The 24718-nt window shown below is 45.0% G+C and overlaps 1 protein-coding gene across 4 annotated transcripts in view; it reads right to left on the bottom strand.

Annotated features, from left to right (window-relative positions):
* The window catches only part of LOC135912564 (rho guanine nucleotide exchange factor 10-like protein), an 83119-nt gene that overhangs the window by 54707 nt on the left and 3694 nt on the right, over positions 1–24718 (bottom strand). For 3 of the 4 annotated variants that reach the window (XM_065445048.1, XM_065445049.1, XM_065445050.1), the window contains exons 2-11: positions 22851–23825; positions 18991–19179; positions 13766–13983; positions 12746–12839; positions 11895–11986; positions 11687–11764; positions 10524–10703; positions 9565–9681; positions 6674–6766; positions 4747–4917 (exon numbers count right to left, since the gene is read on the bottom strand). In XM_065445048.1, the coding sequence (XP_065301120.1) occupies positions 4747–4917; positions 6674–6766; positions 9565–9681; positions 10524–10703; positions 11687–11764; positions 11895–11986; positions 12746–12839; positions 13766–13983; positions 18991–19179; positions 22851–23825 (2207 nt within the window). The remainder of the gene's footprint in view (positions 1–4746; positions 4918–6673; positions 6767–9564; positions 9682–10523; positions 10704–11686; positions 11765–11894; positions 11987–12745; positions 12840–13765; positions 13984–18990; positions 19180–22850; positions 23826–24718) is intronic. The other variant, XM_065445051.1, reaches the window with a different exon arrangement.

Here is a 24718-nt window from a genome sequence, read left to right as displayed (position 1 = left end):
TGGAGCGGCCGAAAACATCGCTGCCCCTAAGAGGTCACGTTACCCACGCGTCTCTTGCGGTGTAGGAGAACTTACGAGTAGCTAGCGGGTAGATAATCTAATAAATCTTTCGCCAAGTGTCGACAGACGTCGTTTTTATGTGTATTAGAGAGGTTTAGCGTGTCTGGTGTTCGGATAAACGCAGTTGGGGTGTTGGGGCGGAACCATAAACGGGAGCGTCCTGCTTGGTGCATCCACCTGGCGGCGCAAAGCTCAAATCGACAAAAGCAGCTAATATTGCTGTAACCAAGTCTATTCTAATTCGCTGCTGGTGTAAATTATCGGCACTGGCTTAATTGTGTTGCTGCCAAAAATTTATACCCGCAGCAAAGTAAAATACACTTGGTTACTGCAATATTAGCTGTTTTTGTCTGTTTGAGCTTTGCGCCACCAGGTGGCAGCACCATGCAGGCCGCTCTAGTTCATGGCTCCGCCCCAACGCCCCAGCCTGCGTTTACCCGATTACCGGACGCTGTAAACATCTCCATTAACTGCTTCTAATAAAAAGAGTTTAATGTACTTTACTTCATATGCTTCATTTCATATTTTACAACATGATAACGCAGCAACGATCAGACGTTGTTGGTGGTGCTGCGAGCGCATGCGACCTCATTGCGGTTTGCGTTTGGGGCCGCTAACCTATAACACGTTTCTGCTTGCGTACGCAAACGCAAACGCACCCAAGCGCTTGGGGCCCCAACGCCTTGCGTACCCAATACTAAAACTCTCTATTAATATCATGAAGTTTTTCACAAAATTTATTACTAGAAATTTTGGGCAAGCATAAAACAGTGCTGTGTGCTCTTAGAAGTCTATTATCATTTCTTTACCAGAATTTCACAAGCTATTACTAACTTTGGTACACAGAGATCAAGGTATACGTTACAGTGTACTTTTATTAAAGGAAACACCAAATTAGTATGCCAGCAATGATTACAGCTCAGTTCTAGTATATACAGTCACCGACTGATTTTTCGGACTCCAAAAATTCGGACATGCTCGATTATTCGGTCTGCTTCGCGGCACCACCATTCTCCCCATAGACCATAATGTGTAGCAACTGCCAAAAGTTCGGACACCTTGCACCCTCTCGTCTGATTTTTCAGACACTCCTTGAGCCAACTCGATCGAGAGCACCATGCACCGACTCTGACCAGTGCATGGTTCAACTTGCTGAACGCCATTTTTGTTTTGAATGGAGCCTCCTTGCTGCCCCACGAAGTGGTGCTACTGCAAATCCCTGCTCATCATCATCTTTTCTGCCTGGTTTGTGGCTACAGCAGTTCCGGACTCAGCTTATTAAGCCATGTCAAGACAATCCAGCAGCTGCTTTGTTTCTTTCTTTGTGCACGATGCTGACGATATTGCAAATAGGCCACGTTTTTCGTTTGTGCGACAGGTGTCGGCGTGACGATGTTTGCTTTGTGTGCTGTGTCGAGGGTGCGGTGATACAACATGGCATACGGAAACATCGCTTCAAGTGTCTAATGGCACCGACAGTGACCGCGCAGACTGCGCTGGGGAATACCGGCAAGCGGGTGCCATGAGGCCTAGGATTTGTCGCCTGCCTATGTGCTCCCTACTGACGCCGAAAATGTTCTGCCGAGACCTGTGCAGTGGTTGCATTGCGATTCCGGACACCGTCTCATTTGACAGTTTCACAGGTGCTGACACTGCTGTACTGACAGGCGCAAAACTCGACGACGGCGAGAGCATTCGTCAGATTTCTGCTGCACCGCCAGACGATGACTCCGAATCGGAAGACGACGCACCATGCGCTACGCTGCCATCGCGTGCAGAGCTTGTACAAGCAGTAACTGTGCTTTCAGCCACCTATAGTGATCGTACGACCCTCTCAGAGATTCAGGCGCATCTGATTGCGTGTGAACGGAACAGCGTGCAAGGGCACATTCACGATTTCTTCAAGCCTTCTGCCGAGCCCAAATAAGTGCATGGAAATAAAGGATTTCTTTCTTTCTTCTTTATCTGCTTTTTCGGACACCTGTGTATTGAGACACTTCCGCAGTTCCCGTGAAGTCCGAATAACTGGTCGGCGAGTGTACACAAGACATCTTTCTTATCAATGGAATTTCTGTTCAATAGAATCGAGTGCTTTTTTACCCTCTGAAACTAATGAATTAGTGAAATTCGGTTGTACAGTATACCAATGAGGTTCTCGGTTTAATACTGGACCTGTGTTCTATGGCAATCTTTTATTGGTTGCATAGAAAGTTTTTCTTTCAAGTTTTTCTCCAAAATACTGGAGGGCTAAACCCACTTCACGACTGTTGGGTTATCCGTAAGGCCAATCTGCACAACAGACGACAGGACTGCGCATCGCATGACTCGATCACCACTCCGAGCGTAGCCAGCTCTGACAGTAAAGAGCAGGCGCTGCCCGTAACGTTTGATTGTCATGTTCGGCGGGATATGCCACCTGTCAAAGATTCTGAAACCTGAAGAGTCACGGCAACTTCGCATGATGCTCACTTGAGTGGCTCATCAGTGATTGCTTCTGCAACAACAAGTGCGGGTTAGAGTGACGGCTGTTGAATTGACGTGAAGTCTGTCACCGTGTAACCAACACGATCCGCTTGCAATGAGGCTAATCAGCACAATCTTCACACGTGCTCTCGGATTTTGTGATTACGCACTGCTTTTGTTGCCTTCCCTCTGTGCGCGTCTTGCTAACCATTTCAATCGGTCCTGTCAACCCAGCTGAACCTCGTGCCGATCAAGGCGGCCCCAGCCCATGCGGCACTGCTCTGTGAATTTAGGCATACGGGCGCTGTGTGTGCACAATCTCCGCATCGTGTTGACATCTGGGAGCACTCGCAGTCGCAAAGTTCGTTACTGCATCAGCGGGGGCGGTTCATCCACAGTGTGCTCGCCGTTCCTTTTGTGCCGAAAACAAAGTGAAATGCTCACTTGGGCAGCGCCGAGCACGAGGGGCTCCGCAATGCACGTGATGCTGCGCAGTTCTTTACACCGAACATTTCTAATATTCAAGAAATCAAATAGTAGATATTCAATTCTGGGATCAAATTATTCAAACATTCGCTATTCGATTTGATTTGGTGATATTAAAGTATTTGTACACTCCTAAAAAAAACCTAAATTATGGGGACAGACATCTCGCAGCTCCACAGTGGGTTACTAGGGAAATTGTAGTCAAGGGCTCCGGATAAATTTTGACCACCCGGGACTTTGTAATGTGCACCCCAAAAAAAATTGTATATCTTCTACCATCGCAAAACATGGTACACCAACATTTTTCTTTTTTTGCTCCCATCAGAATGCGGCTGCAGCAGGCAGGAATCGAACCCGCAACCCCACGCTCATTTTGCTATTTATTTCTGTTCATAAGATTAAACGTGTAGTGGCCTAAGAACTAAGCTACTTCAATAGAATGAAAAGTTGCAGTTTCGCCCAAAAGGCAAAGTATCGATTGCGATAGCAAATTAGTAGACACCTATATGAAGTAAGGATCGTAGTTTTATCGGCCATATAAACATGGAAACATTCACATACTAACTGAATTAACAAGCATTGTGTGATGGTGGTGATAAACTTTATTGAAAGTGGGGGGGGGGGGGGGGAGATGGCTGAGGGATCTGGCTGAAGTAAGGCCCTGGGCCTGCTTGGCCTTCTCCACCCAGTCCACCAGTACAAGCTGTCGGTTGACACCCCGACCCAGACCCTGGCGGTCCAGTCATTCTCGCTGCTGACCGGGGAATGAGAAAACGGGAGCGAGCTGCATTCCCACATTGTGTGTGTGAGTGTCCCTGTTAGTGAAGAGAGCCTACATGGGTCGCTTTCCTTGCCCCCTGTGATTGTGTTAATGTACTTTGGGTGTGGGTAGGTGTTTGTTTGGAGTTGCCTAAATGCAAGCGGTTGCATTTTATAGAGTTGCTTGGCCAGTGGTGGGACCGTGTCCAGTGCACACAGGCAAATATGAACACATCACACTTGACAAGCGCAAACGCTCACTGTCAGAACGCTGGTGTGAGCAAGTGCAGCGGCAGCAGCGAGCGGTGAGCTTCATGTGGTCTATCACTTCAACACAAGAGGGATGAGAACACAGCTCGCACGAAGGTACGAGCCATCTGCAGATCCCTTCCAACATACAGCGCACGCCACCGTGCAAAGTATGCACTTTGCCTCCTCCCTCTCCCACAGCCTCCCCGCTTTCCTCTATATATGGCATGCGAGATTGAGTCGTGATCGTCAATTCCCCTTGTGTCGGATCGCGAAATGCACAGATGCTGCCGGAACACAACACTGCCTCACTCCTCCCCCATATTCCCCCACGGCCTTTCATGTGACGGAAGACGGCACGTTTGCTCTCCGCTGTCTTCCTTCACGCACACCAGACTGAGCTGTGATTGTTAGCTCCACTTGCGTGCTTTCACTCACACATACAGCATGCGGCGTACAGCGATGGTGTTATTGCCCTTGGACGTTATATGGAACATCACAGTGACACCGACAGCAACGGCAAAAATGCATCTGGAGCGTCCATATAATTGCTATTACAATAAAAAAGAAGCTTAAGGAACAGAGTTTCTCTATTATTGGCCAGGAAGACTGTTCTCAAACTTTGTAACTGTGGATAATGAAACACGTGAAACTGAAACAGCTTCTGACCTCTTCGCTAGAGTACTACATGAACTTTTCCAGCGCAGCAGGCAGTGCCCCCTCCCGTACCTTGAGTGAGAACTTGGAGCCCAGCGACCCGAGCACCTGCAGGACGGCATGATGCTGCTCGGCCGTGCGCTTGCGCTCGTTGAGCGCCTCAGCCAGCTGCTCCAGCTGGGTCAGGGCCAGCTGCAGGTACATCCGGTCATCATGGCCCTTGGGCGTCTGCTTCAGCAGGTCCTATCAGGGAAGAAGCAGAGCAGCACTTCTTACACTTGGGGTCGCCATAGCCCTAGCTGAGATAATGCGTAACTCTTACACTGCTGCTCTCGAGCTAACTCGGGGAGCCACAAGCGTGCACAGCCACTGCTCCTCCCACACACTTACTCATTCTGTGTTTTCAGCACGCTCCCTGCCTTTCCAAGAGCAACTCTTGCAAAAGAGAGCAATATGTACCCGTTGTTTAGTCATGTCTCCAATCAAAATGTAAGCTTTTCCACACCAACCGTTTTGCTAAAAAAAAAGTTATGGGGTTTTACGTGCCAAAACCACTTTCTGATTATGAGGCACGCCATAGTGGAGGACTCCGGAAATTTAGACCACCTGAGGTTCTTTAGCGTGCACCTAAATCTAAGTACACGGGTGTTTTCGCATTTCGCCCCCATCGAAATACGGCCGCCGTGGCCGGGATTCGATCCCGCGACCTTGTGCTCAGCAGCCTAACACCATAGCCACTGAGCAACCACGGCGGGTACAAACCAACCGTTTTGCTAGCAAATGTCCGTACATTAACATGTTCCCTGCGGTGTAGGTCACAGGTGGGTCAGGGCAGTTACTCTCAGTTGTACGGACGTCAGTTTAACAAATACTTCAGGAAGACAAACTTTTAGAAATGCCCCGGCAGTTTTCTTATGCATTCTATCAGAAATCTTTCAGTTAAATGAATTTCCGAGCAGTGAATATTTCAGTTGAACGAACTTGAGGCTCCTTCTGGACAGTAACACCAGCTACAATTAGAAACTACTGGCATAAATCCGGCCTTTCCCCCCTGTGCAGTGAAAGCAACCAAGAGGAAGAGCGCAACTAGGTTATCGACCCCTGGATGTAGACAGAGGTTTGTCACCAGTTTGATGTTTGGTAGCAACACTTCGTTTGAGACTATAGCCGTGACAGTGAGCTTGTTACCTGTGCTGAACTATTAGGTCAGGAAACTGTTTCCAGTGTTTGTGCCAAATAAGAGTACGACAAAGAAGATGAAATGGCAGAGGCAGATTCAAATACTGTAGCTCTTGCCAAGGCTGTAGGATGCCTAGGAAAGTTGCAAGACTTCGTGTCTCAGCAACAAGCTGTGCCAGAAGAAGTGCACAAAAATAGAGGCTTTCTGGACAGCTGTGTTACTTCTTGCGCTTTAAGAGCATGAGTGCAAATGAAAATTACAGATTTTTTATTCTTTTTTTTTATGAGATAGGCAGCAACATAACTGTAACCCATTTCGTATCTACTGAAGCACACAATAACTCCATAAATTGCATTCCACACTTTTGACTCAATGTCTGCTGTGCCCTATGCTGTTCCATATTCCGGTGAATATTCAGTCTAGCGAACTTTCAGTTAAGTGAACTATTTCCTCGGCTACCCTTGAAGTTCACTCAAGTGAGAGTTCACTCTATTATTCCTCCTGTGCAACTGTACATGGCTTATCTGCAGTGCGCAAGCGACATCTTTGCTAGAAACCAAGAGGGGAAAAATGTAAACATTCTTGCTACTTCCAGTCTGATGGGTCATGGCAGCATCTCTTTGTACCTTGAAACGGTTTCCAAGGGGCACAATTCCCTGGCGACTTGCCTGTGGGTCACTACAGTGGCATGACTGTCAAATTTAACATGCCTATACATTTGGCTTGGGATTTCTGCGTATCTATAAATAGGGGGTTCACAAGAGCAGTTCGACAAAGCAGTTGTCAAACAAAGAATCTAGACGAGACAAGGCCCCCCACCTGAAGGAGTAGGATGAACTGTGGAAACCGCTGCACAGGCTTCACCATGAGGCCGAAGAATGACAGCCGGTCAGGACTGTAGATCTGCTTCATCTGCCGCAGGAAAGAAAGGAACACGCTTTCGAATCGCAAGTCTGTTCACTAAATGAGAAGAAAAGGAGTTAACCGAGGGGCCCGATGACTAATAAGTCTGTTCACTAGAAGGTTGCGAGCATCACCTCGGTTGTCCCGTTCCTGACAGCATTCCACTTGTCAAGGCTCGCTTCCCCAGCAGAAAGGGTGCTTCAGATAAAGGATGTACCTATTTATCTGCCATACTGATAATTTAATATCCTTTGAAACCAAATATAACATCACCTATGCCATTAGGTTGCACTGAAAACATGCTTTGAGGCTTATGTATGGCTTTTTTTATTTCCTCATTTTTTTCGTCAATAGCTCAGCTCTGGTTGCTGTCATTAACAAAAAGTTATGATGTAATAAAAAGTTACTCATAATAAAAAAACTAAGACCAAATGAAAACATAGCGCTTGTGTGGGCCCAACCGAAGCAATCAGTCAGACTATCATAATGACATGGTATTTCTGCATTCACAGATGATTTGAGACTGCTGACAGAAATCTCAAGAACCTTTCACTGAAAGCTTGTGATTTGTGCCAACTTATTTAAAGTATGTTTTGTAGGATAACCTCAATGCTGAGAACAGGCTACTCTTAAACTTTTTCAGGAACTAAATGAGGTTGCTAAACGAAACCATGAAGACGCCAAAGTGCAGAAAAATGGAACTCGCACACTCTGCAAAATGTGGTTCTCATATCAACATGTGCAAGGAGCCATCACAACAGCAGTCTGGAAAATGCAATTTCTTCGGGGGCAGAAAGGAGAGAAATAAATAAGAAAGTGCAGGTGATGCAAAAATCTCACAGCAAATGGTGCAAAACTAAGGACAGCGAAATGTGACCGAAGATCAAAACAAAAGTGAACAGCGTGCACAAGTGCTGATTATATTGCCAAGACAGATGTAAGCAAAAGGTACACACAACATGACAGTGAGACGCAGAACAAAACAGTGCTGAGTAATGAAAAACATCACAATGGCTTATGCATTTAGACATGTAAGTCACAGAGACATTGCAGGGACATGTGTTCTAAGAAAAAACACTTATTTAGTGTTCAATCCAATACGACGCTGTTTGGCTATCCCTGGCCCTTGGACCAATGAACCCTATATATCATCAACATCATCAATCCAATATAAATTTAAGTTTATTCTACATAATGGAGAAAAAATAGTAAATTAGTGATTAGCTGCTGTTCCCATTTAGTTCTCATTAAGGCTTGTTTTGAAAAACTGCTACTATTCACAAATACCTGTCCCTGCATGACATGTCATGAACTCAAAATAAGAATGAATGCCAAAACAATGCAAAATCAAAAGCCAAGAATACATAAAAATGCAACAAGACGTGTTGCTGAAACACGGAGAGGCGTGTACAGGCACTCAGTCGGGCCATGTTGGGTGGAATGGTAGGCTCGGAGCATGAGACTGTGTCCGTTACACCAGTGCAGGAGACGAGGGCAGCCCGAGTGCATTGCAGGAGGGGAGAGGAGAGAATGGAGAAGCAATGCATCTCTCCACCATCAGTTGCATTCTTCTGATACTGCCTTCATTCACTTTCTATTTTTCTTTTTTGGTTCCAGACAGTCTCCTCACCTTGTATGACTCCCTTCCTGAGCCTGATCCTTCTTCTGAAGGCGGCGGAGCACGTGACTGACAGCGTCACAAACGAGAGAGACAAGAAACGGCAAAGGTTCTCCTAAACTCCAGCAATTCAGGTGGCCCACGAAAGCAGCCACAAAACACACAGCCATCACAAGAGTTCATCACAGACAAAAAAAAACCAATGAATTCATAGTTTTGAAGAATAACGCAGTTGGGATATAGTGGTACTTCTAGGGAAAAAAATAATACACACAAAAAGCAACAGTCAAGAATACTGACAAACTGAAAATCTTGTCTTCAGCACCATGGAAGGTACAGATGGGAAAGCACCTCAGTGGAATGGCCTGGTCAGTTTCATATGCCTGTCATTTGTTTTTTAACACCACAGTGAGCCTTACAGCCGAAGGTCCAACGGACACATTACATGTCACTCAACACCTTGCCTACTGCACAGACCATCAAGGGACAATCCAAGCGCGCCACTACTCCTCACTGACTGTCATACCAAGAAGCAAAAGATTCAGAGAAGACATCACGGTGGCTGCAACTTTGCTGTTCAGTATGGTTGAGAATGCCTCCTTCTAGAATTTATTGCTGCTCCTAAAGCTTAATAGTTGCATTTTGCCTAGTGTAGCTACACTTGGGGTCATTTATAGTTATTGCAGTGGGATTTGTAGAAGTTGCATCAGCTATAGCAGCTAAATGAAGTTTATTATAATAATAAAGAAGTAAACAAGGGATTCTGTGTAAATTGGACCAACGGAGCATTGTCCGTTATGGTACCAAGTATTTCTTCAGGGAGCCTAAATGATTAGTTACTTAAAGATTGTTTAGCTAACTTCTTAGTAGTTCACCTAATAGTCAAGGTGTCAACTAAAGTTGACGGGTGCTATTTCTTCACATTGACTTCACATAATGTAGAAATTGTGGTAGCTGCTTGAATTGAGATACATATTTTGCATACCTTGATAACTTATCAATTCAATTTAAACTGCATATAGAAGAACTTTTCCTCTTCTCATTTGTTTGCTAACTCCATATTTTTCTGAAAAGTGTACCACACATGAATACTGACTTTCAGCCCGACATGTTTTTAAATTGCCAAGTTCAGAGCACCCACGAGTGGTGAAACGCTGAACATCCAGCCACAAGAACAAGCTGCACGCACCTTGAGGAATTCTGCAAAGGCAGACTTGCTCTTAGCTGCTTGCTTCGCTGTCTCCATGGCTGTGCTAAAGTTGTTGATGAAGTCGCTGTAGATGTCGAGTACAATTGGCTTCGAGAACTGAAAGAAAACACAATGCACAGTAAGACAGAGGTGTAAGATCATCTCCAAAGGAAGGCAGGACATGCAGAGCATGACTGGCTACCAGAGCTTCATGGCACGTGACAGACGCATGCCTTTGTTGAACAAAGGTGACCAACCTTTGTTCCTTTCTCACCAATGAATTCTCATTTCATCAATACAGAAGATTGAACAGCATACCAAACCTATCTGTGCTTGTAACATGACAATTCACTGCAATCACAAGAACATTGGTCCCACGACTTTCGGCCTTGAAACTCTCTCCTCACTAGTGTGCCCCAACAGCACTCGCAACATAAAATGATGCCCACGAGAGTCATGAAAATTCACTCCCCTACTTTTATAATGCTTCAAGAGAAGCACATGTAATCCATTTGTGGCAGCAGCAGCTAGGCCTGATGCAAATGCCCGAAACTTACCAGTTAAATTAAAGAAAGGTAAATATGTACCACTATTTCTTTCTTTCCTAGAACTCTCATCGAATGGAGCCTGCTCCCACGTGACATCACCAAGTTGTCCTCAGGTTTCTTTTTTATCTGCCGCATCGTCATCCATGACAGATCAGTGACAGTGATAGACACTGCAAATTCATTCTTGTAAATTGTACTCTGCGTTTAAATTTATTATTGCTGTTTTGCCAACTTGGCATTGTACATGAACTAGTGAGAATGTATCACCAATAATCATTAATGCCTCATATGTCAACTGTATCACTCCTGCTCTGGCTGCCAAAAAACTACAGGCAGTATAGATTAAATAACATAAATACCGACAAAGCACAAACAAATGGCAGGCTTTTGCAGAAAGGAGAAAAGGCTCACCGAGGCGAGAAAGACTTCGCCTATGCGCTCTTCCTTGTCCCATTCGCAGACGCACTGGGTGAGGGCGATGCCAAAGAGCGTGTGACACTGCAGGATCTCCTCCAGACGGAAGAACATGGTGTCCACCTTGCGCTGGCTCACAAGCGGAGGCTGGCTGGCCATCAGCGGGCGCTTGAAGTCCTGCGGCGGTGGGCCGAGTCCTGCTCAACATCCAGTTTGCTTTGCTCTTCGAAGACAGTAAATAGTTCCTACCAGCCTTGCACATGATATGAAAACTCGGGAGCAACGGTTTCCAAATGTAGCCTGAAGTAGCAGTAAGCTTTTCTAATAAAATGCAGTACTTCGTTCTGTGCAAGGTTCTTGACAGGCGTGCTTGGCTGGCCAGACTTGGGCTGGCCGCATCCACTATCATTGCTTTGGCTCCGTAAAGAGCACAGAAGCTACAGGGTCTCCATCAGGGTCTCCATCATGATCATGCGTTAACAAAGCAATACTCGCAAATTCTTTTATCTATTATTTATATTTATGTATTCGTTAATGAACACAGCAACCTCAGGGTCTCTACAGGTAAGGTACTCTGGTTTGATGTACAAAAAGGAGAAAGGAAAAACGAAAATGAGCAGGCATGAAGGTTATTCTATCTCGCACCTCTTCACGGAAAGACAAAACAAATACAACTGTTTTCTGAGAAAAACTGTGTTAAAGACAGAGGGTGCCATTTTCAGGTAGCATAACCTGTGGAGTAAGCAACCATGTTCAATGACCGCTCATCAAACGGAAGAAAAATTTGAATTTACTATTTCTATGCAGAACAAGTAGCAAGTTTCTTCCCTCAAGGAGGTTGCTTAATAAGTTTCTCATGAAAAGTGTTATTTACTGCAAGCACAAGTAATGAAACCTCAAATGTACTGTTAAAAAAAAGTAACATGTCGGGAAAGTAAAACAAAATTTTAAACATCAAGCTACTTTAACTTATGCACTCTCGTTGAATCTGCTGAATGACTACAACCTTCACATGGTGGCTCCTTACTTTCTTTAATGGTGATGCAGCTAATGGGCAACTGAAAGCTCCCAACAGAGATTGTAAGAACACCTAAAGCCACTTGCCAATTGACGCTAACACACAGGAAGCTAAGAAGCCATGGAGTTAAAAATGTACTCACAAAGATAAGCCTCTGAAGAGATCCAACGTATGAGTTTTCGCTTTCAACTATATTATTTACAATGAGTCGCCTCTTGATCTGGAAATGAGGGCAACAAGTAAAATTGTGAGACACTTAAGCAGTAAGACGCAACGAAGAGATAGATTGTACATATGCAAGGAAACAATAATCGAAAAGAAATTCACAACAGCATTAGACACACACTCACCTGTTCAGGTGTGAGGCCAGGAGGCACAGCTGGCAGAGTCAATGGAGGTCGCTGCTTTTTGGGCGCTTTCACATCACCATAGCCTTCATCCTCTGTAAAGACAAGTGCAGACCCATGCCAGGTTTGGTCAGTACACTCCCTGTTGTAAGACTCATGACCAAGAAATCAGCTGCTGGCTCTCCCGAGACCAGAAACACAAACCAGAGCAACAAAGAAAAAGAAAGCCATAGAAGTTACAGGCAAGAAGCACATGACAATGGGCTATTGTAAGCCTTATTCAGTAGTGCTATCCCCAAGGAAATGTACAATGAAACACAGGTGCCGAGACAAAACTGGCTACAGTAATGACCTACACAACTTTAGAACTGTTTACATTTAGGCGTAGGGACATGCACTCGCTGGACTGTCACAAAGAGGTAGAAGAGGCGGATGCTATAGCATTTCCAGAACTTCCAAACAGGTGCTCATGCCTGCTCACAATAGTCTCCAGCATGGGTGATGGCAGTGCCTGGGAAACCCATACTGCCGATGTACCGCAATCCTGTCAATGCACCATGACAACAAAAAATGCTCTCAACTAAGTGCAGTATGCATTCAACATCTTCAATCACAGCTGCATGCAAAGGCTGCCGGGAATCGCTCATTCCGAGAGCTCATGCCCTTTCAAAGATTTGTGGGTTACTCTCGTTTCGTTACAGATTTTGCATCTTCATGAATGTCACACAGAAAAATGTCTTGATTAGCAAAAAAATATACAGTGCTAGCCATCAACTAGACGAAGAAGAAGAAGGAAGTCACCAAGCACACAGATTAGCACCTCAGTGCCTTGCTTCACAGATGCCAATGCTCACCTGACAACTGGCGGCTTCCCATGCGGCTCCCCAACTTGTCAGAATCGAAATCTTTCCGTCGGGTGGAGAAGAAGCGTGTGAAGCTGCTGGTCAGCTGTACAAATCCAAGAAAGCAGGAATACAAGAAAATTTTCACAATGTGACAACAACCATCAAAACTCCCATTACTGGCACTGCAGGTGTCATAGATTTGCTGAACTGGTCGCGAATTTGCTGCACAACACCCTACAATCTAGACTATGCTACTATGAACAAAAGCTTTCAATTGTGCCTTTAAAATTGGAGGCTTCCCCTTGGAATGCAGAGTTGAAAGCTGCACTGACTTCTTGCCAGCACCTCTGCTCCTGTTGTAAGCACAGTTAAAGAAACTTTATGCAGTTCCACAAACCTGCTTTGAGACAGCGGTCAATGCCCGAAGTGTATGCGATGAAGCCAAACATTACTGCATACATCAAGCTGAGAACCATTAATGCAGTTTCTCAAAGCTAAACTTGCCCAAGGAATACTTAACTTGGTCTTCAGAGAGTGTCAAGCAGGAGAAGACAGCTTTAAAAATTTGCCTGCCAGCCACGCTTCAGTTAGTAACGAAACCTAAGTGTAAGCCTAAATGAGAGCTGCATTCTTGCATTCATATTAGCATACCATCATCCAAACATACAAGATGATAATAATAATAATAATAATAATAATAATAATAATAATAATAATAATAATAATAATAATAATAATAATAATTTTATGTCCATCAATGCGATGAGGGAAGTCAGGAAAAAATGCTGTTTATCCCATTCCTACGTTTTAGCACCCATGCTGTCTGTCTCTCTTCCTTCTTTTTTTCATTTCTGCCCAGGAGAAGAGGAACTACCCTGCTCTTGTGCTTTTCAAGTAAATCTATAGGCACAATTTTTTTCAGCCAGTTTAACAGCACATAGCAACACTGGAGCGATGCAACCTCGTTAGGGAATCCTAGTGCCAGCCATTCCCCAGCACCAAATGGTTCCACACGACACCGGCACTCACGTCGGAATCCTTGCGCTTCTTGCCCGGCTTGCTGCTGCCACTGCCCAAGCGTGAGCCTCGGCGTACTCGGCCCGTGAGGTCACCTTCCTCCGAGCTCTCCGAGTGGTCCAGGCCCAGCTCGGAGCCAGCTGCGCTGTAGCCATCCTCGCAGGTGATGGTGTCTCGTCGGTAGATGTCCACCTCCTCGTAGATGTTGTCCTCAGGACGCATCCCTGCATCTGGGAGCCCATCTTTTCCTCAGTGACTCCCACCGCTTAGCTTCCTCAATCCGGAGAGTGTCAAGCACACAACACAAACACCAGTCGTGGCATCAAGGCTTAAGCCAAACAGCTTGCTTTGAATCTCTTGACAAGATGAAAAAACTAGATTGACCAACTAAAGGGGGTTGCGTTTTATTAATGGTTGCAATTAATGGCCGCCACCAGCAAGTAGAAATGTTTGTGAAGTTTAGGCACGAAATATTCACGTAAAGAACTGCAATAAGTTTGGTTGTCATTAAGCAGTGGTTCTATGAGTGGGATGAGGTTGCGGTACTGCTGCGGCTAGGTGCAAATAATCAAGAGAAAAAAAACTTTATTGAATATAAATGAAATACACGATGGTTGGGGCCCCTATTCCAGGGCCCCACTGGCATGAGCTGCTCACTGCGTTTGGTCCAGAAGAGCCAACTGGCTCTCCCGACCCTCGTCCGCAAGCCATGCCTCCCACTGCCTATTCCTCATTAGTCGATGTTGGTGTAAAATGGGGCTGTCTATGTGCGGAGACCTCCTGGGGCACTCCCATGAAATGTGTTTTAGTGTGGGTGTGTCTGTGCACCATGGGCACTCGTCAGTGAACCTTGTAGGGTGTATTCTGTGTAGGTGATGCAGGCTGGGGTATGTATTCGTCTAAATACGACGCCAGTCCCTCTCCTGTTGGCTGTTTAAATCGGAGTGAGGATGTCTAAAATGCCTCCGCTCCTGCCTTTGCTGTAGGAGGATGTCACGAGAATTCGGTGGAAGGTCGTCACTAGGCCATGCCATTGCTCGGATGTTTAATCCTCGAGCGATATGGTCTGCCCTCGCGTTTCCTTGCAGTCGCTCGTGTGCCGGACACCATACGATACTGTGGTGCCCTTCTAGTTGAGTGCCTAAAATTGTGATTATTGACTGGCATTCCGTTCTATGTAGAAACAGGCAGCAAGCCGCTTTTGAGTCAGATATGACAGCCGAATTGGTTTGGTGCTCGGCATCTTGAATGGCCAAGGCGATCGCTGCAGCCTCTGCCACGCATGCCGAGATGGTTTTGAAGGATGCTGTTGTTATGTTGTTCTTACATGTCGAGACTATGGTGAAGGTGTGTGAGCTGGTTTGACTGGCATCCATATAATACACTCCCGGTGCCACGCCAAAACGTTTGTGATGAGTCTTTACTCTTGCTCTGCATTGTCCGGAATGGTACTTGGGGTGCATGTTTTTGAGAACTGGGGTCACCACGACGTGCGATCGAATGCTGCAGTCTATCTGTGCCGTTTCCTCTCCACAATACTGGGGTCTCAGGGGAAAGCCTAACCTCGCCAATACTTCGCTGCCCTGAGTTGAAGAACGAAGTCATTCTTTCTGAGCGTGTAACGTCACGACTGTGTACTCTTCAAAAGTGGTGTGCAGACCCAGTCCCTCGACTCTCTCTGTGCTAGCGCATTCGGGGAGACCAAGGGCGGCTCTGAAGGCTTTTCTTATTATTGTGTTTGCATGTGTGATCTCTTGGTTTGTCAAGGCCTGATATGGAAGGACGTATTTGATGCGGCTAATTACGAATGTGTGAACCAGGCTGATGGTCTCCTCCTCAGTTAGGCCGTCTTTGCTTTTCGCCACACTCCGTATCATTCTGACCACTTTTCCTGTCAACCCTTTAATTTTTGCAGGGTGTGGGATGTTCCGGCATTCTGCTGTATCCACTGTCCTACCAATATTGTAACTATGTTGCCAAAGGCATATCCTACTCATCAAAGCTATTTGTAAGTGCCTGATTTGAACATAGAAGCCAGTTTTCAAGAGCTATGGATTGTCAACAGATTCTCTTCAGTAAGTGCAGCTATGTATGCAATTTGTTGCCAAATGAAGGACAGAAAATGTGTCATAACATTGCTTACACACCTTGGCAGTTACATGGCCAGTTAACAAATACAATAAAATCCCCAGAATACAGCTGCTCATCCCCCCCTCAAAACTGGCACCTCTGCTGGAAAATGCTTACACCACGAAAACTCGCGAGCCAAGCTCTCCTGGCTTCAACCATTTGCAGAGCGCCCCAGACAAATGACCCTGTTCCCGTTTCTAGGTCAAGTGCCAATTGGCCACAATGGCTGGCTCTGATCAGAGGAGAGGCAACCGAACGGCGTAAAGGCTCTTTTATCTCCAGCCCCTCACATAGTTGACATTGCTTATCGATGCTGCTGTGTAATCTGTGTAAATGTCTGTAGATTAGAATCATTTTTCTCTCTTTTTTTTTGCATCATCTAAGTTTTCAATGGTTGACCACACAAAACCATTTAGCTGAATGTGAAAAGCTACTTTACAAAAATAAAAGTAAGAAAAAAGATCACACATTTTTAAAAAATGATTGCCTTTGTACCTCGTTTGGTTTGAGTTGTTTCTTTCCAAATATGAACAACCCAATCCCTGGTCTGATCAAGCTTGAATGCCCTGTACACTCAGATTGTGCCTAAATCTCTTAGCTTGACTTTCAAGCTGACTTCAGTAATAATAGTAAACAAGTAAAAACTATTAGTCAATTCAAAGACACAAATTTATGAAAAGGTGGTGCAATCTGGTGGCAGTGAAAGCTTCTACGCACATTTTGTTTGAAAGCGTAAGAATTGTGATACATTGCAATATCGTACATGGTTTCTACAGCAGACCTGCAGTATCTTTCTTTTTTCTTACCCTTCTTCTGCAAAGTTAATGCTTATGGTTTTCTTTCAATGTGATGAAGAAAGATAGAATACTCAGCATAAAATTGCAATGTACAAAAAAAAAGGAGGGGGAGGGGAAGGGGAATGGACAAAATGTTACAGCTCACTTAAGTGACCGTAACAATGCGAATGCCTTTGACCCACTGCAGAAGAAGTAACAGACATGCTATAAAACAGAATAAAGAAATCAATGAACACTATAACAGGTAACTACAGAATTACTCTTCCCATCTTTACAAAAATGAAATACAAAAGCCAGAACAAAAGTAGAAAAAGAGCATGGCTTAAACCTTGAGTTCATAAAAAACCTTAAACCTTCATAAAAAGGATTTCTAAAGAAGAAAGAAAGAAAAGGACGTGTTTTCCTAATCACAAGCTATGTTTGTTTTCTCCACCATAAGCCGTCATCAGCTGTTATGTGCAACCTACGCACAACTCACAGCATACAACTCACAGTTGCATGTTAATGTGAAGTCAGCCAGAAAAAAAAAAAAAAAACTCAAGATGCAGCTATACGTGCTTCTTGGAAAGTTCGAAACATGCATGAAGGTGACCATGCAAAAGAGGAGCGACGGTCTTCGACAAAGAAGCGAATCAGGAACTACACAAGCAGACAAACACAACACATGCACAATAAATAGTAAGCAGGCAGCACCAATGAAAGGCAAGACAGGCACAAATGCACACAGCACTGTGAAAGCACCATCATTACAATCATCACCAACAACTCAATAACAATTACCAAGTACAGCAGTGGGGCATTGACCCAAGTAAACCTTTTCTAATACTCCTCTCCAGCACCAACTTCACTGATTCTACCTGAGTGTTTACTTCCCCATTCCATCTTGCCATCTCATCGACAGCACCATTCATTATACTACCCTTTCTTTTCCTCACTCTCTTTGTTTTATCCAACATCCACACAACTCCAATTAATCACTGTTGATGTTCTATACAACATGTGTCTAGCATTCATTCATCCTAATTTCAGCAAGCACATAAAATGAGAAATGGAGGCCATCCTTGTTTTTGTTTTCAAGTTCATGCTGTTCTCTTCACACCTATCAAAATTGTGTAGAATATTTTGTCATTCTTCTTTCAAGGTATTCCATTAGCTCATGCTAAACTGAAACAGAACAGACTAGCCTGAACCACCAATATGCCAGACCTGAAGGTTTAATAAACTAATTCCGATGAAGTTGAGAGCTCTGAACATTAGCCCTCAGCCCTTTTTCTTGACAAGCCAAGCCCTCACACATATAAGGTGAGCAATGCTTCAGTGACTTCCAATTCGGAACCACCAGCGGGCAGCAGCGACCATCATGGCCAAGATTTACTGTATACAGTTATAGTTACTGTATACAGTCATATACAGTAATTATCAGGGCCCACTCACTTGCCCACCACTTAAAGAAGCACTATGCCATACACACAGCCAAACGTTTTGAACTGCTTACTTGATTCTTTCCTATTTGTGAACACCAATTGTGAATAAGCTTGGTAAGAAATTAGTGCCACTTGTGAATAACCTTTCAAAGAAATTGGAACAAAAAAACTGCCAAGACACCATAAGTATGGGTCAAAAGGGACAAGAGTATAATGGCCCTTATTAGTAGTTAGTCCTACTAGTCCAACAAAGAGCTGCAAAGGCTCTTATTAACTCAGATAATGCTGGACAAACGAGTGGCCATCATGAGTCTACTGCAGAGGTACATCATTTCAAACTGTGCAAGCTTAGCATTAAATGCAAAGCATAAAAACAGATGGTACCGAAACAAAACCATTCTCTTTCCTGTGCGCATGAACTGGCACACGGATCTATTCCAACATTTATGACCGTGACTGCAACACCTACATTAACATCCTTCAAGAACCTCTTGGACAGTGGCTGCTCTCAGCAGCCATCTGGGCAGCCAGTACAAAGTTGATTCTAAGTAAGAAGAGAAGCATTCAAGTGCACTATAGTACCATGGGAACAACAAATATATGGCATTGTCTTACATGGGAACAACAAATATATGGCATTGTCTTACATGGGAACAACTGTAGCCAACGCAGAATGTGCAAGTTGTCACAATAAAGATATGTGCACATAACATTCCCCACCACTCGACTCCTCAAATTTGACAAAGTGGTCCTGTCACACTAACTCATAATGGCATAACAGGTGCATACTGAGACAGCACAGGCACAGAAAGAAGCCAAGCAAGAAAGACAGAGAGAAAAGGCCAGAAGGAAAGGGAGAGGGAAGTGTGTGTGTCCCACCACCAACCTGCAGCGGCAAGCAGCGGTGTGGTTCTCCGCTTGTGCGTGTCGTCGTAGAGCATGTACAGAGGCTCGGGCAGGGGTGCGGTGCCCGCTTCGCTGCCACTGGGCAGCACCGCGCGCCCATAAGGGCTGGCGGACGCTGACCCAGCGGGGAGAGGAGGAGGCGGTGCCGACTGGCAAGGCTGCTGGAATGCTGTGCCACCAGCACCGAAGCCCCCCCACGAGAAGGATTGTTAGCAAGGACCACCACCACCACCACCACCGTGTCAGAAACACCCACTCACAAACAAAGGGGTGCCCGTTGCCCCATAGGTTGTGACGCAGCTGTGAGATCTGCCCAAAAGGAACCACTACGATGGCCTGTGCACCCATGTCAACAGGGCTGTGAAAGGCTAGCTGGCAGTAATTCATATAAGCAAACAACACTAGAGTCAGTGACAACCTGAGAATGCAGTGGTCACTGCTGTCAAACTTGCAAGAGGATTTCTATAGCTTCACCAGCCAGTTACATATGCGGCGGAGATGAACTTGTTTCCATACTGGCATTGGTAAGGAACTATGCTTGGAAGCACATGCAGATGCAGTTCAATTTGATGGGTATTGAATTCTTAACTTGTCACCAAGAATAAGAAGTAACTAAAACAGCACATATGAAAACAGATGCAAGAAGCATGCCCAGTGTCCTGTGTGTTGTTTTAGTTACCACTTAGTACAGTTCGCCAATATGAATTTTACATCTCACTGGTATGCACTGTTCTGGCATAACACAAGAACTGGCAGGGGACAAGGCACACGTGGACATGCAGTCTTTGTCAGTTCTTTCTTGCATCACACTAGGACAGTGCATACAAATTAGATCAACCAGCCCAGCTTGCTATCCTATCCTTACTACATTTCACAAACCGTCCACCAAAAGTGCGGCAGTCGATGAGACCAAAGATTGCATAGAGAAACTGTCGGTCAAAATTAAACACAAGAGGCACACATCTATTAAATAAGGCTCAAGTTTAGGCCACAGATAATTTTACACTATTGCATAACATTTTCGTGCTAAATTACACAAATAAATAAGCGAACTGACTGCTTTATGAATGCTGAGGGAAACAATTAGGTCCCCTTTAGGAAGAACAGCCGATTTCATGTCACATTACCACTGCCTAGTTAAAAAAAAATTGCTGAACCAGGCTGAACAGTAAGATGAGAAAAGATGGAACACACATGTCAAGTCATTATACAAGTGATTCTTTATGCTACTGCTATCTTTAAATGAAGCAACTAGCATAATCCTGTAAATTCAAAAACTCCTTAGCTTAGACGCCACTGCCCCACAAAGAGAAAAGGAAAGAAAAAAGCAAGAGCAAGGCATGCACATTGCCTAGTATGCCTGCATGATTTAAGAGAAAGTAAGATGAAGAAGGTGTGAGAAAGGCTTTTGAGTTAAAAAGCTTTTGTGAAGAATTGACAAAAGTATACAGCCAAGGAAGGTAAAGCCAGGCTGCATAAGTCATGAATCCAGAGAGCACAGTTTAAAACCATGTTTCTGTGCCTGTAACCTGGTCATATTGTGGAGGGCACGTGAACATTATTAATATGATGGTTAAATGGTAGTGCAAACTCGAACACACTTCATCACTGCAACATACTATCATGCAAAAATCATGTTTATTTGAACCTAAGTGAATACTTTCTTTTTTTCTTTTTCAGAGCACGCAATATGAGAAACTCCAAGGACTGGCTTAAATCCAAGAATACAGTGCAAACTGAGAACGAAAAATTGCTCCCACCATTGCTTGGCGCCTGAAGGAACAAGAGGTTGCATTGTAAGTAATGTGAGTCAGGCCATAATAGTAAGTTGCCAAAAGTCGGAAGATAGCATTTTGTTCAATAGCATGAGTGCTTCCGTAATCAGGCACTCATTGCATTCCCTAATATAGAAAATTGTGTTTGATAGTAGGTAAGCGACTAATAATTAACAGAGAATACAAGCGATTTTGTGAGGCAAGTAAGGTAGTGCTATTACTTGAATATCTCTATGACATTGAATGTTTTGTTTTTCACATCATGGTCACATCTGAGCTTTTATTAATTTTTTTGCATGATGCAATTTCCCGACATCAGCTTAAAATTGAAGCCACCAGCTTAGATTTAAAAAAACATGCTATTCCTCTAGCAATCTTATGGCAGAAATGACTGTTAGCAAAAAAGCACCTCTCGACAAGAAAAGATGGCTTGCAGATGATGTTGCAGGTGCCATATTGAAAATCCACTTATAGCATCATTGGCACTGCTGAGGGTAAGTTGGATAAAAATGAAGTAGAGGAGCAACTTTTCACCGTGTTAGTGACTCTAAAGCATGTCATTACAAATTAAGCATCAATTAAGCCTCAATTAAGCATCAATTAAGCCAACCATGTGACAATCAACAGTTTATGCTTAAAAATGCGGCAAAGGCCTGCAATGCAACCATTATGACCATTTGTAGAACTTAAAGCAGACAGTATGTAAATACAGTAAGTGCATTGGTTTTAACATTGCAGTGTCTGAGCCTGCGGCTCCTAGTGGGTAATTTCATTGTGTCTCACCATAATATGCAAATGAGAATGGCTGAAGGAACTTAACACAGCTGAGTAAACTGAACTGTCAGCAATCAAACTCAAATTATGGACTTTGATGTCCTAAAGCAATGCACGGACTGTGTGGTGAGCATTGTGGAGTTCTCAGATTTAATTTTGGCTATATGGGGTTCTTTATTGTGTATGTACATGAGTATTTTTGCATTCTGCCCCACAGAGGTACAGCTCCCAAGGTTGCGAATCAAACTTGCAATCTCGTGCTCTTAGCAGAACACTGTAGTCACTGAGCCACCATGACAGATGCAAGCATCTTGAAGTAGTACGTTGTGCAGGTCTGCTGAAAAGCTTGACTGTCTGTGAGAGCACTTATGCCCCTTACCATTCTCGATACAAACTGCACTTGATTAGTCTTCTTTAGCCTGAACAGCTCACAAACATGTTCAACACTGTGCGGCCGGCAAGTTGGGGCTCAATGAGAAAAAGCAGATGAAATGACACGAAAATTTTCCAAGTGAACATCTCTCCGTCTTCTGTGCATGGCATATCCCACACAGTAAGATGCTGATAAATCACAAACAGTAGTGCTCGGCCACCTACATACAGCATAGCTGGTCCCTGTATCGACACTGTACAACAGAATGCTCAGAGTCAGATGAATGGAGCAGCCAATACCCACTACTCTTGAGGTTGTGCCTGGTAAGCCGGGTCAAGTTTAAATACATGATCAAATTTACCACTGTGCGTTCATTCAGCCATCATGTTTTGACAACTTATGGTGAGATGAGCGCAATTCACGCACCGACGTGCCAGCAAATATTCTTTATATCTGACTTTATGAAGAACAGTCAAGAGCTTAAACATGTCGTGGCTTTGCAGAGCCTTGGTAGACTGTCAAATAATTACAGTGAGGCTAAGCTGCACTTTAAAGCAGTACAGCAGGTGAATACTAAGGTGAGTGCAGAGCTGCACAAACACAGTTATAATGCCGATGCATATTTGCCTGCATTGTTTTACCTACAGCTACACTCTGCATTACAGCATTGGTCTGTAATGTCTATATAAACCAAATAGTCCACTACAAACCTAAGTGTATAATGGAAACTGACAACAATCCCTGCAAGTGCAGCACACAACTGTTGGTTCAAGTGAGAACAAACCTTCAGTTGACAGCACTTGTACCACATCTTTTCCTCACACGCTTGCCTGCTTCCACTCTGTATATTCAGCACAAATTCTCACCAGCTTGCTTATTAGCTCACCCTTCTAACGAAAAAACGGGACTGCAACTCACTTTTGTGACTAGCGTAAGGGATGCGGTGCAGCTTGGATGCCCTCGCCGGCAGCGTGCCACCCTGCAGCTCCCCGGGTGCCGATCGATGCTCCACGTACTCATTCATCACGCGTCTCCACGTCGTGTGTGGATGATGGTGGTGGGGGTCCCCGATCGGTCTCCCCAGCTTGGTCCCCAACGTTCCATAGTCCCCACTGCTGCCCCGTTGCTGCTGGTCCCCCCCACCCCGCACCTCGCTCAGCGGCACAGCGTCCGGCATCAACATGGTCTCCACATCAAGGTTGAGGTTCTCGAGGATGTGCGCATGCGTGCGGTGCACCCGCGTCACCTCCTCGCGCACATGTGGCGGCGCACCATCATAAGGTGGCGGGCGAGGTCGCCGCGGAATCGTTGGAGCACCGCCCGCCCGCAGACACTGTTCACTCCGCGCAGCACTGTACTGTTCCTCGGCGTCCGTTATCTCCTCGTAGATGTTGGGCTCAGAGCCCCGACGGTTCTTCTTGTCATTCCCATTGTTGGCTTTGCTGGAGCCAAAAAGCAGCTGGCGTGCATATGCTGTGGTCGTGCCATAGATGCCATTGGACTTGCTGGGAGATCCACCCTTTTTCTTGGCTTTCTTTTTCTTTTTGTTGTTGTTATTGCCACCAGTGCTGCGCTTTGGTGATGTGTCTGGCACTGAAACATCGGGCTCAATCGAGAGTAGCGGGTTGAAGAAGCCGCCGCCCTGGTCACCGACGGGTGATGTGTCCGCGGCTGCAGACTCCGAAGCCGAAGAGCCCGGAGGCGGGGTGCCGCCATTGAGCCCTGCAGGCGGCTCATCAGGAGGTGGCGGCGCCCCCACGGGGCTCTTGTCGGGCCCCAGCTCACTGTAGTAGTATGGGGCCTTGGCAGACATTGCTGCCCCGGCAAAGCTTAAGAGACGCTGCCCGGGCGGGGCCGCTTCCGGGAACTCATGGCACGGCCTCCAAGGAGAAACTGCACAGATGGCACATGCTTTAGTGTCACCTACCCTAACAAAGCTGAAGAAATACTTCTCAAAGCAATTAAACCAGGATATGGTCTTACGAAGACTCCTTCAATCTCTACATTGTCAATGCAGCCTGCAAGCTTACTTGGGCGCAGTGAGATCAAAACGATGAATATTTCCACACAAATTATGAAACAGGGCTTCCAGCAGAAGACCCTAGAGAACTCAACGCTTTCTATGTGTATAAAATGTGGCCTATGAAGCTGCTTGTAGTATTTAAAGAAATATTCTAAATAAGCCAACTACTCAAAGAAAGCACAGGGTGCTTTCTTTGCTTCAGCCATATTGACACTCTGGTTGCATATGACCCTTCTGGAGCTTTTTAAGACACCCGTGACAATAAAAAGTTTAAACCTAATGACATAAAGCTCAGCATTACATTACTGCTTCACTGATGCACTTGCTGGAAAAACGCTGTGAAGCAGCAGTGCCAGTAGTGACACCTTGTGGTGCTGTGTACAACCAGAACATGCCAAAATGATTGCTGGGGGCAGCCCAAAGGTTGAAGATGAAGAAAGCAAAACAGCAAACTTTGTTTTTTTCAACTGCACTGCACCCAACCGTGAATCTGAACCAACTTGCCCAACTCTTTCTGGTTGCAAAATGAATGACTATTAATAAGTTTCCGTAACTCCAGCAATAACTCCAGCAATACATTAGGGTCTGCCCTAGGTCAGAAAATAAGGCATCACAGCCAGACACATCGCGATAAGTCCACAGAGTATTCTACAATTCTCTACTAATTCACAGGATGGCAGCAGAGCTAACTTTCACAACTCCCTCCTGGAACTCTGGTGAAAATGTTTATGCTAATATGTGCATATTTGCTAGGTTATTGCCA

The sequence above is a fragment of the Dermacentor albipictus genome, chromosome 2 (genome assembly GCF_038994185.2).
Source record: "Dermacentor albipictus isolate Rhodes 1998 colony chromosome 2, USDA_Dalb.pri_finalv2, whole genome shotgun sequence".
Lineage (NCBI taxonomy): Eukaryota > Metazoa > Arthropoda > Arachnida > Ixodida > Ixodidae > Dermacentor > Dermacentor albipictus.
The sequence above is the reverse complement of the archived record's forward strand: the minus strand, read 5'-3'. Positions and strand labels throughout refer to the sequence as shown.